General features: G+C 34.3%; 1 protein-coding gene across 3 annotated transcripts in view; it reads left to right on the forward strand.

Annotated features, from left to right (window-relative positions):
* Nucleotides 1-834: 834 nt before the first annotated feature.
* Nucleotides 835-17,518, forward strand: part of elp3 (elongator acetyltransferase complex subunit 3) — a 29,943-nt gene continuing 13,259 nt past the window's right edge. The window contains exons 1-10 of one of the 3 annotated variants that reach the window (XR_015517612.2): nt 835-994; nt 2,023-2,122; nt 2,370-2,508; nt 2,609-2,679; nt 4,652-4,715; nt 4,820-4,888; nt 5,071-5,225; nt 12,554-12,715; nt 13,154-13,873; nt 13,927-14,029. Coding sequence is in view for 2 of the 3 variants with exons in the window: in XM_087296783.1 (XP_087152909.1) it covers nt 973-994; nt 2,023-2,122; nt 2,370-2,508; nt 2,609-2,679; nt 4,652-4,715; nt 4,820-4,888; nt 5,071-5,225; nt 12,554-12,715; nt 13,154-13,284 (913 nt within the window). In the remaining variant the exon portion in view is untranslated. 3 annotated transcript variants of the gene reach the window in all.

A 17,518-nucleotide genomic window follows, 5' to 3' on the forward strand; every position in this document is an offset into this window, starting at 1 on the left:
TATTATATTATATATTCATATGACTCACAACCTAGATAGACAGACAGAAAGACTGACACAGATAGATTTGCTAATGATATATATTCTTCTTATTTATTTATTATTATTAATAGTATTTTTTAGCTTGCATGTTACAGTTTGCTAAATGCACCGAACAGCTGTGTTCTATAAATGATCAAACTTTTAGTTTAATTTTGCACTAAGCCTGTTGTAGAAACAAATCTTTCTAAATATAGCAAGTTACTAAGATGTTCAGTTATGAATCGTGTAAATATAGCTTCAAATGACTGCACAGCAATTATTATGACTGTAGTACAACAGCCTGTTACTTTCCAGTCATTTAAATTTCATCTAGTTTAGTTCATCTTATTGTGTTTGTTTTACTCAAATTATTATTTATTTATTGTTTTTACCACATTTTGAGTCATTAATTTATTCACATTTAATTATTTTTATTTTTCAAATAAGTATTGTATTAGTCATTGTAGCTACTAGAATATTTGATTTGGTTGTTTCATTATAACAATGTGTGCTTGTATATATCATAATAAAATGTACGTTTACTAATATTAATTTTAAATTTAATAAATATTTTATGATTAAAATATGTATTTTTTAATCAATATACTTTTTGTTGTTTTTAATTATTTAATTTTATATGTATTATTTTATTTCTTTGGTTTATACAATGATTTTATTATGAATGTTCTCACTATTCTTGAATGTCTCTACTATACACCTAATCTGAACACTAGAGGTCCTCAAGTATGTACTTCAGATCTGTGGTAAAGTGCTTGACAACTTTACGACAACAGTGCAGTGTTCCTTTACGACACACGTTTTCGTTTTACGGAAGAGTGTAGCATGTTAACAGATGTTGACAATATTATCTGCGAGTTCATGAAGTAAATAACTGCGCGTTTTAGTCTTTATCTGGTACGAGAGCTGGAGTGTTTGTAGATTGTGTCTAAGATGGGAAAGCCAAAAAAGAAGAGTAAGTATTATTTGCTCATTTTTAGCTGGGCGTATTCTGTTACGTTGCTGCTGAAAGCATGTTGTAAAAACTAATCTTCCATCATATATTAACAGCTTTGTGTTTGATTTAATATTAAGGAGAATGTTACGTTATATAGTTACGATAAAAACTTGTTGATCTGGCAATGTTCGTCAATATTAAAATAACAGCTTGACAAAAAGTTGGAGGGATTAAATGCACATGTTTGCTTACTAAATGTACCTTTCTTATGGGTATGTTTTGTTGAGGAGATATAAATGCAGAACTACCATGATTTTATTATAGTAAAACTGTAGTAAGCAGCCATGTGGTTATTGTGTAGCAAAGCCTTATTGGTTATTGTGATTTTTGGTTAGCCTACCATGAGATTACCAAACCTCAGTAACCATGATTTTTTGGTTTATTTGTAGTAAAATTCTGGTTAGTTATCATCAAAGTATAATAATGCGTGCTATTTTACTCCAAATAAGCAAGCCAAATGTCTGCCAGGGTGTTTATTTAAAGCATTTGGGGTTAAACCTTAAGTTAATGTTAATAGTTAAAGCTGTCAGTCTATTTAAAGTAATTCTATACTTTAATTCTTTACCATTGTGACAGGTATCTTGACACTTTATTGAGGTAAAGGTGGTTTTATATTCACACATTAGTTCATTTTTGAAGAGTTACAACTTGTGACACGGCCCCTATATTCTTTACCATGCTACTTTGAATATTCGGTCTAAAATCGCATGTAAGAATGACTTCAAAACAACATGAGCACTATCTAACTGACTGTGAATAATATTGTTTTTTGATTGTCATTGACTGTTAATATGACTTCCCTATTTAGAAATGGCAAATAATACATTTTTGAAATTATATTATTAGGTAGAAAGTTTAAATGTGCAAATATAAATCCAACTTAACATCAATTGATGCTTTCTTCTGAGGCCGAGAAGAGCACAGAGTTTGGCGTTTTTCCCAATATGACTTGTCTGTTTAATTTAATGGTTTGTTTTATACGTCAGGTGACTTGAGTCGTGCAGAACTGATGATGATGACAATAGCAGACGTCATCAAGCAGTTGGTTGAGGCCCATGAAGAAGGAAAAGATATTAATCTGAACAAGTCAGTGCATTTTAAAAGATGTACTAATTCTATTGCTGTGTCACAGTTTGCATACTTGTACTACGTCCTAAAAGTATGTACTTTTCGTGTGAAGAAAGTATATATTTTTGAGTGTGCAACAGAAGAGTATGCAAGTTTTCCTACTTCTATACTACTAGTATGCAAATTGGGATGCAGCTTATGTTTCAAAAGCACAATTGTAAGTGTTTATTTAAAGACATTGACAGATAAAATCATGTCTTTATAGGGTCAAGACAAAGACCTCAGCTAAATACGGCCTCTCCGCACAGCCACGGCTGGTGGACATCATTGCTGCAGTACCACCACACTATCGCAGAGCATTGGTACCAAAGTTGAAAGCCAAACCCATCCGCACAGCCAGTGGGGTAATGATGGGTTGATGTTTATTTTTTGGGAGGTGATGTAAATTGTAATGTAGAAATAATTTTAGTATTTTTATATATTTTTAAAATATTTCTTTTGTAGATTGCAGTCGTTGCTGTGATGTGCAAGCCTCATCGCTGTCCACACATTAGTTTCACTGGCAACATCTGTGTGTGAGTATGTCTAGCATAACATGTCTTATGTCAGACTTCCCACATTTCTTGTAAGACTTTCATTTCAGACATATTGATTCAAGCACTGGAAAGTACTTAAAAACAAGCTTGGGTCCTTGAAAGTGCTTGAATTAAATTTGAAATTAAATTTATGGTTTTATTTTTAACAATTGCACTCAATTTCAAGTTGGCTTTTAGTACTTAATTGTATCTGCACTAGTTGTGTACACTTTTTATGTTTTTCTTGTTCTCTTATTGCTTTTGTTTTATTGTACAGTGTCCTTAAGTTACCGCAAAGGCAAAAAAATGTATTATTATTATTATTTTTATTATTATTGTCAAAGACAAAAAGAATAAAATGTAAAATTCCTAAATGAAAAATCTTACATTTAAATCTTGCACAATAACAATGGCAACGTATGCACATTTGATCAATATTTCAGAAACCATATTTGAACATTACCAGTATTGAATTCTACATTTTTATTTAAGTTCCTTGAACATGACTTTTTAAATCAGTCAGTTTCTGAAAATTCCTCATTTTTAATGTAAATATTAAGTGTAATGTTAAGTACAAGAAGGACGTTTATGCCACTACATTCGCTGGGTATGAATAATAAAGGTGCTTGATTTAAACTTAATGGTGCTTTAAAAATTCATGAAAAGTCTTTGAATTTGCTGTTCATGAAAACGTAAAAACTCTGCCTTGTGTTGCTTTTACGTAACTGTTTAAAAGATTGTCTTTTTAAAATGAATTATTATTTGGAATTAACACCAGGAGAAAAATACATTATCAGTTTTAAGCAATGAACATTAAATAATTAAAAAATGTGTCCTGGTTTTGCCAAACTGTCTGTGATTATAGTGAATATTTTGTAGAATTCCAATATATATATATATATATATATATATATATATATATATATATATATATATATATATATATATATATATATATATATATATATATATATATATATATATATATATATATATATATATATATTCTCAGCGCTAAGGATTTTCTTGTTTAAAAAAAAAAATGAAAAAATAAAAAAATGGGAGGAAAAGCAATATACTATGGAAGAATTTTTATGAGTGATTTATCCATGTAATACTAAACACAGACACATTCTAAATTAGCATGCAGCTATTTTAATGCAAAAATACGCAGACTCCGTATAATAATGCACATCTACTTTCTTTCTCAGATGTTTATATTCACTAAAGGCACCATCACCTGTTGCTTGTACAAACCAAGATGCTTATATTGGCAAAATGTGTTTACATATTTAATGTAAAACAAATGTTAAAAGCATACTTTTTGTTACATTGAAGACAACACACAAAACATAAATTCCCGGACATAAATTCTTGCACATGAAAAAAAATTGTGCTTAAAGTGTTTAAAATAATGATACATTGATTTTGACAATGTAACTGTGCTTTAATTAGGTCGGTGAGTGATCCATCAACTTTCCCAAGTGTGTTGCCCAATACCCTTACTTGGTAATTATTGTGGAGCCCTACTACCAGATCAGTATATTAGAAGAATTTTTGAAGGATCACCTGCCACTAAAGACTGGAACAAATTATTTGCATAAAAAGTACATTTAATCTGGAAACCGTTAATACAAAAGAGTTATTTTACTGTAAAGTGGTATATTTCAGTTTTTCAAAAACAGTAAAACAAAAATCCGACCCTGCACTTTTAAACAGTAGTGAACATGTATTCATTCAGCCCATTATTGTGTACAAAATGACTAAAAAATGAGCAAACCCACAACACAAGCTGTTCATCCCAAAGATCTGCATCATGAATATTTTACAGTACATATTCAAAATGATGTCCTGCATCTGGTTCAAGCAATAAACATTGTGTTCCAGTTGTAGTGGAGACATTTATGACCTTAATGACAAACCTGGCCTCACTTTTGATGTTTGTTGTTTTTGTTTTCATGTCCTCAAACAGCTATTGCCCTGGGGGTCCAGACTCCGATTTTGAATATTCCACACAGTCATACACAGGATACGAGGTAATTGTCCTTCTGTTTCCCAAAGCAATACTATCACAGATGTTTTTATGAGTTTTGCACTGGTGTCATTCAGTACGCTTGGTTTTGATCATCTATTCACTCAGCCCACATCAATGAGAGCCATCCGTGCACGATACGATCCCTACCTCCAGACTAGGCACCGAGTAGAACAGGTGAGTCATCTTCACAGTTCATAATTCATCAGCGCTGTACAGTGAAAATCGTAAGGCATCATAAAAGCTACTTAATGGTTTTGTTTTTTACGGTGTAGATCTGCAGGTTTGATGATCCTCTCAGCTTTTCCGCTCATTTAAATGCTGTTAATGTCATTGCGCTGCTGTGTTTGCACATCTAGCTCAAGCAGCTGGGACACAGCGTGGATAAAGTGGAGTTCATTGTGATGGGAGGCACATTCATGGCTCTGCCGGAGGAGTACAGGGACTATTTCATCCGTAACCTCCATGACGCGCTGTCAGGACACACGTCTAACAACGTCACCGAAGCTGTCAGGTACCAGCAGCCCATGATAAACTTTGTTTGAGTGATAGAATCAGGCCAGTCTTAATTATGAGCTTCGTGGCACAAATTCTCAGGGCCAGGAGAGGGCAACGAACAGTCAATCACCAGCTGGTGTTGTGCCTTGGGAAAGACAACACTGTTTGAGACATGATGCGCTTGTCTTCGTGAGAATTAGTTGGGGTGATTTCTGTTATCTATCATCACATGTTTGTTTGGAGTCAACTTTAAAGGGCTGTGTATGGAATTCAGTAACCCTTGTTATTGTGATGCCGAGAGCTATTAAGTGAGCTGCGGCCATAAAACTTATAGCTTGTTCTTAAAATCGCGCACACATATAAAAGATGGATCATGTTTTGATTCTCCAACACACTAATGGCAAAGAGCTAATGCCTATCCCATTCTGAAAATAAGAGTCCCATATACATAGTAAATATAATAAGCTGTGTTAAACTTAAAATAAGATTTAAATATTATAATTGTTTTAATGTCGCTAGGAAATCTTGTGGCCAATCAAACTCTGCCTGGAACATGCATATTAATGATGCCATGAGTAACATCAGTTGTTGTTTTTTTCTCAGATTGGCTTGTTTTTACGCAACGATTTTACACTACTCATATTTGCATGAGAATGAGGAAACGGTGGTGTTTGCAGCTCAATGTATGCCATTTCCACATACTCAACTCTTGTTTAGCTTTGTCTTTGTATATCCAGTTTTTTCTTTCTATAGCACCTTTAAAAAAAACTTTTAATCTTAGCATTGTGGATGTTTGCATTCACTCCTAATTTCACTGGCCTCATGTAGTCAAACGTCATATTCTTTCAAGAGTTCACACTTAGCTGATGATTGATAATAAAGTGTAGTTAGTATGCTGTCCTGGGAGAGGGCCCTGAGCTCAGAATATCCTCGAACCCCGGGCTCCCCTCTCGTCCTTCAAACGAAAGGAAGTGTAAGCTCAGGTGGGTCTCGAACTCCCTTGCTTGTGAACGTGCTGAGATATAGCTGGCTAAGAGTTTGTCTTAGAATGCTACTTTTGAATAGTCAATTTACTTAAGGTGTATGTCTTTGGACAGTGGGAGAAAACCAGGAAACCCGTGGAAAAGAGCATGTGGAGAACATGCAAACTCTAAACAGAAACCGGCCCGGTGAAGATGCCGAACCATTGGCGTTCTTGCTGTAAGGCAACAGTGCTAACCACTGGGCTGCCGTGCTGCCCTATCAGGAAAAGGGGAGGCGTAGGGTTGGAAAGGAGGATTCTTCAAGACGAAGATGACTGAAGTGGAAAACTCTGGTTATAGTGTGTCAGTATTCGTCTGATTGGTGCAATAAACGGAGCTGAGGCGGTACCAGACATGTTCCATCATAAGCACATGATCCTCTCAAAATAAGTAAATAAATAAACCACACTTAAATTTTCCCAGCAAAAGCAAGTGCCAGTTTTATATATATATATATATATATATATATATATATATATATATATATATATATATATATATATATATATATATATATATATATATATATATATATATATATATTACAGGCTTCAAGTTATTATAAACTTTTGTTACGACTTCTCGATGTTAATCTAGGGACTGAAGTAACATTTTTATTGTGACCATTCTGTGTGATTCGAAACTGTGCATCAACCAATAATACTGCAAAAAAAGAATAATTTATAATTTGTAAAAAAAAAAAAAAATAATAATATATTAAACAAAACCAAAGATAAACAGAAAATAGTAGTAATAAAGATGAGTAATATAGATAACAACAAAAACCATTTATTCATTCATTCATTTATTCATTTTCTATTTAGTCTCTTTATTAATCTGGTGTCGCCACAGCGGAATGAACCGCCTACTTATCCAGCATATGTTTTTCGCTGCGGATGCCCTTCCAGCTGCAACCCATCACTGTGAAACATCCATACATATGTGGAAAAATTAGGTTTTTAGCAAGGCAATCTGATCTTTTGGATGTTCATTCTTTACAATTGTTGGCAGGAGCTTTAATTCAACCCCATTTTGATTATGCTACGTCATTTTGGTACAGTAGCTGCTCACAAAATTTGAAGAAGAAATTGCAAAAGGCACAAAATAAATTAGTACGAATAATTTTAAAAATGCATCCTAGAGCACATTTGCACAAAGAGTCTTTTAATAAATTAGGTATGTTAACTGTTAGTAATAGAGTGTGTTTTTTAAAACTGTGAATGGTACGTAAAATGTTTAATAATGTGGTTCCTAGCTATTTGATGAACTATTTTCAAATGGTGAGGCAACAGCATTCATACAGTACTAGGAGTTGGGATTTTAATATTTGTTTATTTAAATTTAGAAGTTTAGTGGGGAAAAATATGTTTTTATATACAAGTGCAATCATGTGGAACAAACTACCAAAAGCAATCAAGGAAATAAAAAATTTAAGGTTGTTCAAAAAAGCTATTAAAAGATGGTTGTTTGATGAGGATAATTAGTTTTGCATGGTGGATGAGGATCTTTTAAATTATGTTACTTGAGTGTGAATAGGTTGGCGGCTGGAGGGACATTGTGCTGGATAGGTTGGCTGTTCGTACCGCTGTGGCGACTGTTTGTTTTATTCTTCATTAGTATTTTGAAGCCATACATTGTTTTTATTTAACAGAGGACCACAATGGAAATAAGCCCAGGGCTTTATTGTGTTTTTATCCTCGACAGTTTTTTTTAACAAAGTGTATGGAATATTTTTTGTACAGTTTGTCTAAAATCTGTCAAATAAAATTCAATTCAATTCAATTCTACACACTTATTCACACACAAACACTACGGACAATTTAGCTTACCTACATAGCATGTCTTTAGACTTGTGGGGGAAACCAGAGCAACATGCAAACTTTTTACAGAAATGCTAACTGACCCAGCCGAGACTTGAACAAGTGTCCTTTTTGCTGTGAAGCAATTTTTCTACCCACTGAGCCACCGTGACACCCACAACAACTGACATCAAAAGGTAAATTATATACAATTTTTACACCGACAAAAATAATCCAAAAACTGTCAAGGACAAAAGTGGTGCTGAAAAAAGAAAATAACAAAATCAAAAATCAAACTAACTCAGTAGAACCCTTTTCCCTAGCTAAAAACAATAATCGAAAGCAAGTCTTCGGCGTTTGCGCGCCCTAATTTAGCTACTCTAATCTAACCAAGTAGAAAAATACAAGGACAGCGCTCACTCCTAAACCTGGTGTGTCTTTACACAGGTTCACTAAGTGTTGTAAGAATGTAAGTCACATGACATTTACCTCTCCAAATCCTTTGGGGGAAAAAGCAAAGTATCAACAAACAATCACAAATGGGAAAAAGAGAGAGACACGCAGAAGTTTATGTATAACATATTTAGATTTGAGAAAAAAAAAAGAAGAATGCAGTTACAGACAGTCGTTTAGTAGCGTTACTAAATTATTAACGAGAATTTGATGAAAGCAGATAGTTTAATGTTGAAATGGGGTGATTCATTTATTTATCAGGGGTCGCCACAGCGGAATGAACCAACTTATGCAGCTTATGTTTTATAGCTTATGCCCTTCCAGCTGCAACCCAGTACTGGGAAACATCCATACACACTCATTCACACACACTCATACACTACGGCCATATTTAGTTTATTCAATTCAATTCACCTATACCGCATGTGTTTTGACTTGTGGGGGAAACCGAAGCATCCAGAGGAATCCCACACGAACACGTGGAGAACATGCAAACCTTCATTCAGAAATGCCAACAAACCCAGCCGGGACTCGAACCAGCGACCAGGGGACAGTTGTAACCACTGAGGCACTGTGTTGCCCAAAATGGGGTGATTCATATATAAAATTAATTTGGCTGAAATTTGAACTTGAACTAATGAGAGAAAAAAAGATATTGAGTCCTCCTGACTTCTTTTCTCATTCACCCCTCCCTTCCTTTAATCACTTTTTATGTTTTGATTCTTTCTGCTATCACATCTCAATAAAAAGAGCAAATTTCATAAATACCTGCTCACATTTGCGTCAGTAGTAATTATACATAAATGCACTTGTTTTCAAGCCATTAAACAAGTGGTCTGAGATCAGCCGTTACGTGCAGGAATTAAAGTGCGGGAGTTAAATGGAGCAGTTAGAGGGGAATTGAGCAGCTGTGTTGTCTTATGTCCGTCTGAGGAAATTCACCACTTAATAAGCTCTGATCTGGAATCAGTGCTTTTTGTTGTTGGATCATTTAAGTCCATATTGGCAGAACTAACAAATACTGGTCTTGGATCAGTTACAGCACGGTGCCAACCCCCCCTGTTGGGCAGATGTAGCAGCATGTCAGTGTTTAGAAGAATAACTGGTGTTTTTGAGCAGTCTGAGCAGCTGCATTGGCTCTGTTTTCTGACTAGTCACAGAACAATGAGACAGAAGGTGGCATTTAAACTCTTTGCTTAAATGATCACGACAAGATAAAGTCAGTTATTAGCCACATCTCCTGATATCTCATTTAACAGTTAGGCTGACATTAACTCAACTAACCAAGCAAATAAATTATTTTTTTGCATTTAAATGAATAACTGAATTCTGTTTACACACCTTTTACATGTTCCAAACCTGTTTAACTTTCTTTCTGCTGTTAAACACTAAAGAAGTTATTTTTGAGAAATCTGGAAACCTGTAACCATTGACTTCCATAATATTTGTTTTCTCTACTATGGAATTTAATGGTTACAGGTTTTCAGCTTTCTTCAAAATATCTACTTTTTAAATATCTTACAGAACTTGAGGGTGAGTAAATGAGCAAAATAAACATTTTTAGTGAACTGTCCCTTTAAATATTTTTACACTAGCCTCTGTGACACTAGCCAAATGATTTTTAGAAAGGCATCAGTTTGGGCTAAGTGGTGACGCTATTGTGATGCTGTTGACCTCCAAAGTAAAATTATTTCCGTAAGGAAGGCCAATGTTTTGACGTAAAACTGATTGTAAGATTGTGATAGACTGCCACTGCAGGGCGCTGTTAGTTTATTCCTGAGGTTTTTTATTATATTTATTTTCTTGATAAGAGTGTGTATGTGTTTGTGTGAGTGTGTATATAGACAGGCGTCCACAGGATTGTCGGCACACCACAGCTTATCAGCAGGTTTGTTAAGATGACACGATTGCCATAATTGTTCCGGCAGCTAATCAGCCAGAGATGGGGGAGACAACAGTTCGATTTCAGGCACATTGCTTATCTCGGCGGAGGATGTGTGTGTGTGTGTTTGTCTGTGTGTGTGAGGGAGAAAAAAATAAAGAGAAGAAGTAGAAATGAGAAACACTCCATTGGTTTCATAACTGCGTTGTCTGAAATCTGGAGAAAGAAACAAGAGCTGAGCGGACAGAAAGAGTTTTTAGGTTATTAAACGTCCATTAAATTTTCAGAACAATGTCAGGCGTGACAGGAGGCTAAAAACCACATAGTTCAGAATTAGTGTTAAATTTATGCAAGTATATTCAGTCGGCCAGATGACGCCAATTCAGTCGTGATATGGTTTCATTTCAACACCAGATACTTTAGAAAGGTTTTTGTTAAGTTTATCTGTTATTAATAATATGTATTCATTATTATAAATAAGTAAGTATTTAGTATTCAATATTATGTACATTTTGTAGATTGCTTCTATCATATATGGGAGTTTATGTATAATCATCAGTAACTGTAATGCATACGAAAAAGTTTCTTGTGTTTGCTAAGTAACATTTAATTGATTTAAAAATACATTAAAAGAGTAATATTAAAAAATAAGGAAAAAAATGTATGACCATTTAAATGTATTATTATTGTGATCCATTATAAAATGTAATTTATTCATTTCAGCATTAATATTATTAATTTATAGCATACCTGAATTGTTTAGCAGTCGTTACTCTTTGGCGTCAAATGATTCTTCCGAAGTATAAGCTGATTTGTTCAAGTAATAATCAGTTGTGCTGCTAATTTATGATAAAACTGTGATACATTTATCGTGATTCAGAAATGGAATTTCAGCAATTATTTAAAATTTGAATTGTTGTGACCTCTTTTAATTCCATTATAAGATGTCATTATTAATCAATGGACCCTATCATGCACCCGGTGCAATAAGGCACAAGACGTGTATGGCATGATTTGTTGCTATTTTCAGACCAGTGCAACATGCACTTGCGTTTTGCGCCAGGTTGTTTAAATAGCAAATCCATTTGCACCTCTTTGTGGACTCATGGGTGTGCTGGACTAGAAAGGAGGTGTGTTAAGGCACATTGTTGACGCCTTGCTATTTTCAGAAACTGAACGACTGCACCACTGACCAACTAAAAGCTGGTCTAAAGTCCATTGCAGAGCGCATTAGTTATGCGCCTATGCAGGTCCAAATGCATACACATTGCTTAATACACACAGGATGGTCAGCAATACACAAATAGCTTTACCTATGAAAAAATATTAAAGGATTAAAATGTTACAAAAAAAAAAAATTCTACATAAATATAAAAACCACTGTCAGTTTATTCATGGCAATTTGCATTTGTGTAATGTTAATTATAGTATTAATATTATTTATTATATGTATTTTTATATTTGTTTTAATAAAAACAAGTTTAGATTTGTCTTCCTGTCAGGTTTTGGATATGTATACATCACTCAGTTTTTTGACCACACTTCGTTTTTATTGTTCATTTATTTGTTTGCTCAGAACTGAATTTAGAAATAGTTTTTAAATCTTTGCGCTTAACAAACTAAATTAAATATGTAGGTTATGGAGGTCTTCAGTGGAGTGCATGGAACACCGTTTCCTTATCCACAAAAATAATGGAGTAAAGTAGGAAGTAAAGAGGCCAAATGGTGAAGGCTCATTCTTTCTTCTTGTGCTGCAGATGCTCTGTTTTCTTGCTAGTTAAGCATTCAGTTTTTCCACTTTCAAAGTCCACAATGTAAATAGCAAATGCATAGCATAGCACAACGCAACTGACTCTTAAAGGGAATGTGAGATGAGAATCTGATTGGTTTAATGCATGTTATGCTCAAAACACACCCATAACTCATTAGGAGAATAAGCACAACCCTGTTAGACCATGCGCCGGGGCGCAAACCGTATTTTTCCCACCTTAAAATAGCAAACGTGGAATCTGATACGCCCTTAATGCTTTCGCACCAAGCGCTTTAGACTTTGCGCTTAGATCATTAAAATAGAGCCCTATGTATTCTTAATTTGTCTGTTTTAGTTTTATAACACTTGCATTTGATAAAAATGCATCAAATGTATAACATAGCATCCGAATTTCTAAGTTAATATTTATTTCATCAGGTACTCTGAGCGCAGTAACACCAAATGTGTGGGCATCACGATTGAGACCAGACCCGACTACTGTCTGAAGAGACACTTGAGTGACATGCTGGGCTACGGTTGCACCAGACTGGAGATCGGCGTACAGAGTGTTTATGAGGATGTTGCTCGGGATACCAACAGGTCAGCGTCTAATGCTTTTAACATCAAGGACTTTATTAGGAGAAGCCATAGAGTAAGATGAGTGGTGTTAAGACTTCAAGTGAGTCATTTTATTTGAGCAGTTTCTGCTCATGTTGGTAATTGCAGTTTACTTACTTGATTATGTGTCATTTAGGAATCGCCACAAGGCATCAGGAGACTTTGATAATCACTGTGCTAATAATTACACTGCCTTTATACCCTTTGGTCATCAATGTGCTTTGAAGGACGGTGGAATTTAACCTGTGCATAGATCCTTAACTTATAGCCAATAAAGAGGTATTTTTAATTCATCACCGAACAATGTGTATTGTTCTTGTTAGATTTAATTTCAGTGTTTCAGTCAAAACTTTGGGTGATTATATTTTTTGGAGATGCATGTGTCTTATGTTATTTTGCATGTGTATGTTCCTTTTCCAGAGGACACACAGTTCGGGCTGTGTGTGAGTCTTTCCACCTTGCTAAGGATGCTGGATTTAAAGTTGTTGCTCACATGATGCCAGACTTACCCAATGTTGGCATGGAAAGAGACGTGGAGCAGTTTATAGTGAGTACTTCCTGGATTAGTATAACAATGTAAAAATGGCATAAATTGTAAAAGGGATGGTCAACCCCCCACCACAAAAAAAACATTCTTAAACATCTTATAAAACCCTTATGAGATTGTTATAAACCGCTGAACCAAAAAGAAGATCTTTTTAGAAAGTTATAGATTACATTAGATTAGATTCAACTTTATTGTCATTACACATGTACAAGGCAATAAAATGCAGTTTAGGTCTAACCAGGAGTGCAATAGCAGCAAGTGCAGGATACAGGTAAAAGTTATAAAGTGTAAATAAAGAAAAGCTATGGTGATATTTACCGTTGGATGAACAGATTTATAAGAGATGAATATATGTACAGTTTGCTATTAATAACCAGAGGTATGTAGATGGATATTAAATATTATACATGCTTTTCGCTACATTCATTCTTCCATGGTGGGGCGCCACGACAAACTTCATCCCTACATAGCTACATTACAGCTTCTCATTCAAAACATTTAATTTTTTTAATAGCGGGTAATATCGCACCTAAACATATTAAAAGATGAATGAATTAAAACAGTGCAAACTTCTCTGTAACCGTAGTAGTGCTGTGCATTTTTTGTTTACCTCGTAAAGGTTACATGCTGACTGGCTGACTGATAGGTGCATGTTGCGTGAGGCCAGCAAACACGACATTTAGCCGTTTCACTTTACTTCAGGACACATTAATATGGCTCTGTGGGTCTATTAGAGACATTCATAAAAATATTCCTTGCAAATCTATTAAATGCTGGAGACATACTTGTTACATAAACACACTAAATCGCACTTCAGCAGCGTTTATTTGAGAGCACACAAGAAGATCTGCGAGCTCTTGAAGCAGCTTATATTTGAGGGGACGTGCAAGAAGTTTTGTGCACGAGCAGAGAAAATTGGCGCGCAAGCAAAGAGATCCGCATGCTGTAGGCTATTACATAAATGTGATCTCGAATTGTAATACTGCGCTCACGACATTTGTCACTGAAATAACGCCACAGGTAGGTGGTAGATCTGTGTAAAAAAAAAAAAAAAAAAAAAAGGTATGCTGCTATAGTTGGAAAAAAATCCTAGAGGAAACACTGTTATAGTATAGCCATTTATATCCATAGTGAGAAACAAACAAACTGTGGAAGTCAATGGCTACCAACTCCAGACATATTTCAGTGTTCTTGTGGTGTGTTCAACATAAGAATGAAAGTCAAACATGTTTAATTTGGACAGTGGAGGATGAGTAAAAGATGACAGAATTATTTTACTTAATACTTTTGAGATTTAGCTCATTTAAGGTATCATATTTTTTTTGTGTGTGTGGAATGTTCTTACTGGTCATCCTACTGGATATTTTTATGTGAAAATGAGAAAATTCATGATAGTTCACTTAACATTGAACCTGTTCTCATCATTTACAATATTTCATTTTGTTCCATAGACTTTTTTCTTTTGTTTAGCAAAATGTAGACTTGAGAAATAACAGAAAACACCATTGAAATATCATTAAATTAGCAAATAAAACTCATAGACTTATATACATTTTTGTTGCGAAGTAAAAATTAATGGTGTTCTTTTGAACTTTCTATTCATCAAAAATATTAAGAGCCACAATTATTTTCATTATTGATGAAGTAAGAAATGTTTCATGCTCACCAAATCAGCATATTAGTATGATTTCTGAAGCATCTTGTGACACTGAAGACTGGAGTGGTGATTGCTAAATATTCAGCTTCACCATGACAGGAATAAATCACATTTAAAACATAAATGGGAAGCTTGTTTGGATTCCAATACTGTTTCACACTATTACACTATAAATATTGTTTCACAGAATTTTCAGATTTTTGCATCCAAGTTTTTATTTATTTTTGATCACATAAATGCAGCCTTGGTGAGCAGAAGACACTTTTCAAACAGTGCAAAAACGTTTTGATAAGCTTTCCAACCTAAACTTCTATGTACAACAAATATTAGCCTCTGGTTTTTGTGTGTCTCATAACTGTGTTAAACCTGATTTATTTATTTATTTTTTTAACAGTCAAACAGATTCATTTACAGTGAATAACAATTTAAAGGGTTCACCAATAAATGATCATTCTGTCATTATTTACTCATCCTTTACTTGTTTCAAACCTTTGAGTTTCTTCGTTTGAACCGAAAATAAGATATTTTGAAGCAAGAAAATACACAAAAAAAAATATTTTTAAACTATGTAAACAATTGACTTTCATTGTAGGAAAATGAAATACTATGGAAGTCAATGGTTTCCATGGTTTAAACTTTCTTAAAAATATCTTTTTTTGTGTATATTCTTGCTTCAAAATATCTTATTTCCTGTTCAAATGAAGAAACTCAAAGGTTTGAGTCTTTTGTGGTCAACAGAAAATAGAAACTCAAAGGTATGGAAAAACTTGTGACTGAGTAAATTGTGAGAAAACTTTTGTATGTCTTCAGAGTACTTGCACTATACCACAATGATATTTTATGGTGGTTTTTTTTCTTCTTTTCTTTAGGAAGACAATACTTAACATTCTTAAAGTTTCTTTTTGGTGTTCCCTTGAATACAATAACAATGCAAGGGTGAGGAAATAATGACGCAGTTTTCACTTTCATAAGTGTCACTTCAGTAATCACGCTTAAAACCGTTTCTTCAAATAAGACTTAACCATAAGCTTCAAAAGGATTATGCGTAGTAGTACATTGTAATTCAAGGCCTTGCTGCTTATAACTGTTTATTTTGTAAGCTCTTTTAATGTAAATGAAGTGAGGAGCTGAGCGGCAGGCAGCCCAATCCTCATGCATTTGGTTATTTAAATGCACAGAGTTATCTCTGTAAACCTCACAGGATATGCAGGTGGTTTACAAAATGTCACTTTCATCAGCTGAAGGAGTTCAATTAATCAACGTTTCTGTGAAAAAGCTGTCGGGATATCCGAAATTTCCATTTAGCTTTCAGATGCTCTATTAACTTTGACACTGGAAGTAACTGCTGAGCCATTTTCGTCATCACTGCCCACAGGCATCCGCGTTAGAAATGAAACTAGAAAATATCTTTAGAAGGTATAAAGTGGAAAAATGTATAGCAAAATGAAATGGTTTTCTGAATCACACAGCCCTAGAGGTAACACTTTACTTGAAGGGGGGTTCATAAGACTGTCATTAAACTTTTAGAATGATGACATGGCATATGGATTTTATACATGTTTATAACAGGTGTCATTCGCTCAGTTATGAGATTTTAATTGCTAAGATGATATTGTTTATGACAACTTGACATAAACAAATACATCACGATCTGTTTTTGTCTGTCGTGACAACTTGACATTATCAAGACAATGTACCTTGTCATAAGTCTGTCATAAACATGATGGAATCGTCATGAAGTCATTACACTCAAATTACTTTTGCTGCTCGTTCAAACTACTTATTTAAAATAAGTTAAAACAACACAATTCTTAAAGTTTTTTTTAAGACACCTTAATTGTTTTATGTTCAATCTACTACAATTTGTAAAAACGATTAAGTTAAATTAATTGATTTGTGTTTGGACAACATCAAGAAATTGTGTAGAATTGTGTTTTTACAGTGCACAGATATTTAAGGAATTTAATAACACCGTCATTACTACTACTAACTACAGTGGTACAGGCTGATTTTGTAATTAAAATTACATTTAAATTTTAATGATACTGTTAAAAATCTTCAATAATGTGACTAAAATCGACATACTCCGCATGTCTTAATTCGATTTCTGTTTTGTTCGATTATTACTCTATTCAGATTAAGGTAATCAAAAATCACTGTTCACATGGTAGACTCTTAATCAGAGTTTTGTCTTTATCATATTAAAATTGGATTATTGGTGTCCATGTAAACGTACTCAATGTCATCTTTGGAATTTAAAGGGCACCTATGGTAAAAAATCTACTTTTCAAGCTCTTTGGACAGATCTGTGTGTTGGTATAGTGTATAGACCGTCATACTGGGGTGATATGAACACACCCAGTCCTTTTTTTTCAATTTAACTACAAAAAAAAGGGTCGGCCAATTGGAGCTGTTTTCAAATCGATCGCACCATTACGTAGGTGTGCGATTTCCCCCCGCCCACCGAATTGATTGACAGCTGCGCGCATTAACATGTTCCGGTAGTCGCGTGTATATGTCAACAAGACCAGGCAGACATACGCAAAGCAACCGGGAATAAAAGGTCTGTTCTGTTCGCTAG

The sequence above is a fragment of the Danio rerio genome, chromosome 20, assembly GCF_052040795.2.
Source record: "Danio rerio strain M-AB ecotype USA chromosome 20, GRCz13ab, whole genome shotgun sequence".
NCBI classification, from domain to species: Eukaryota; Metazoa; Chordata; class Actinopteri; order Cypriniformes; family Danionidae; genus Danio; species Danio rerio.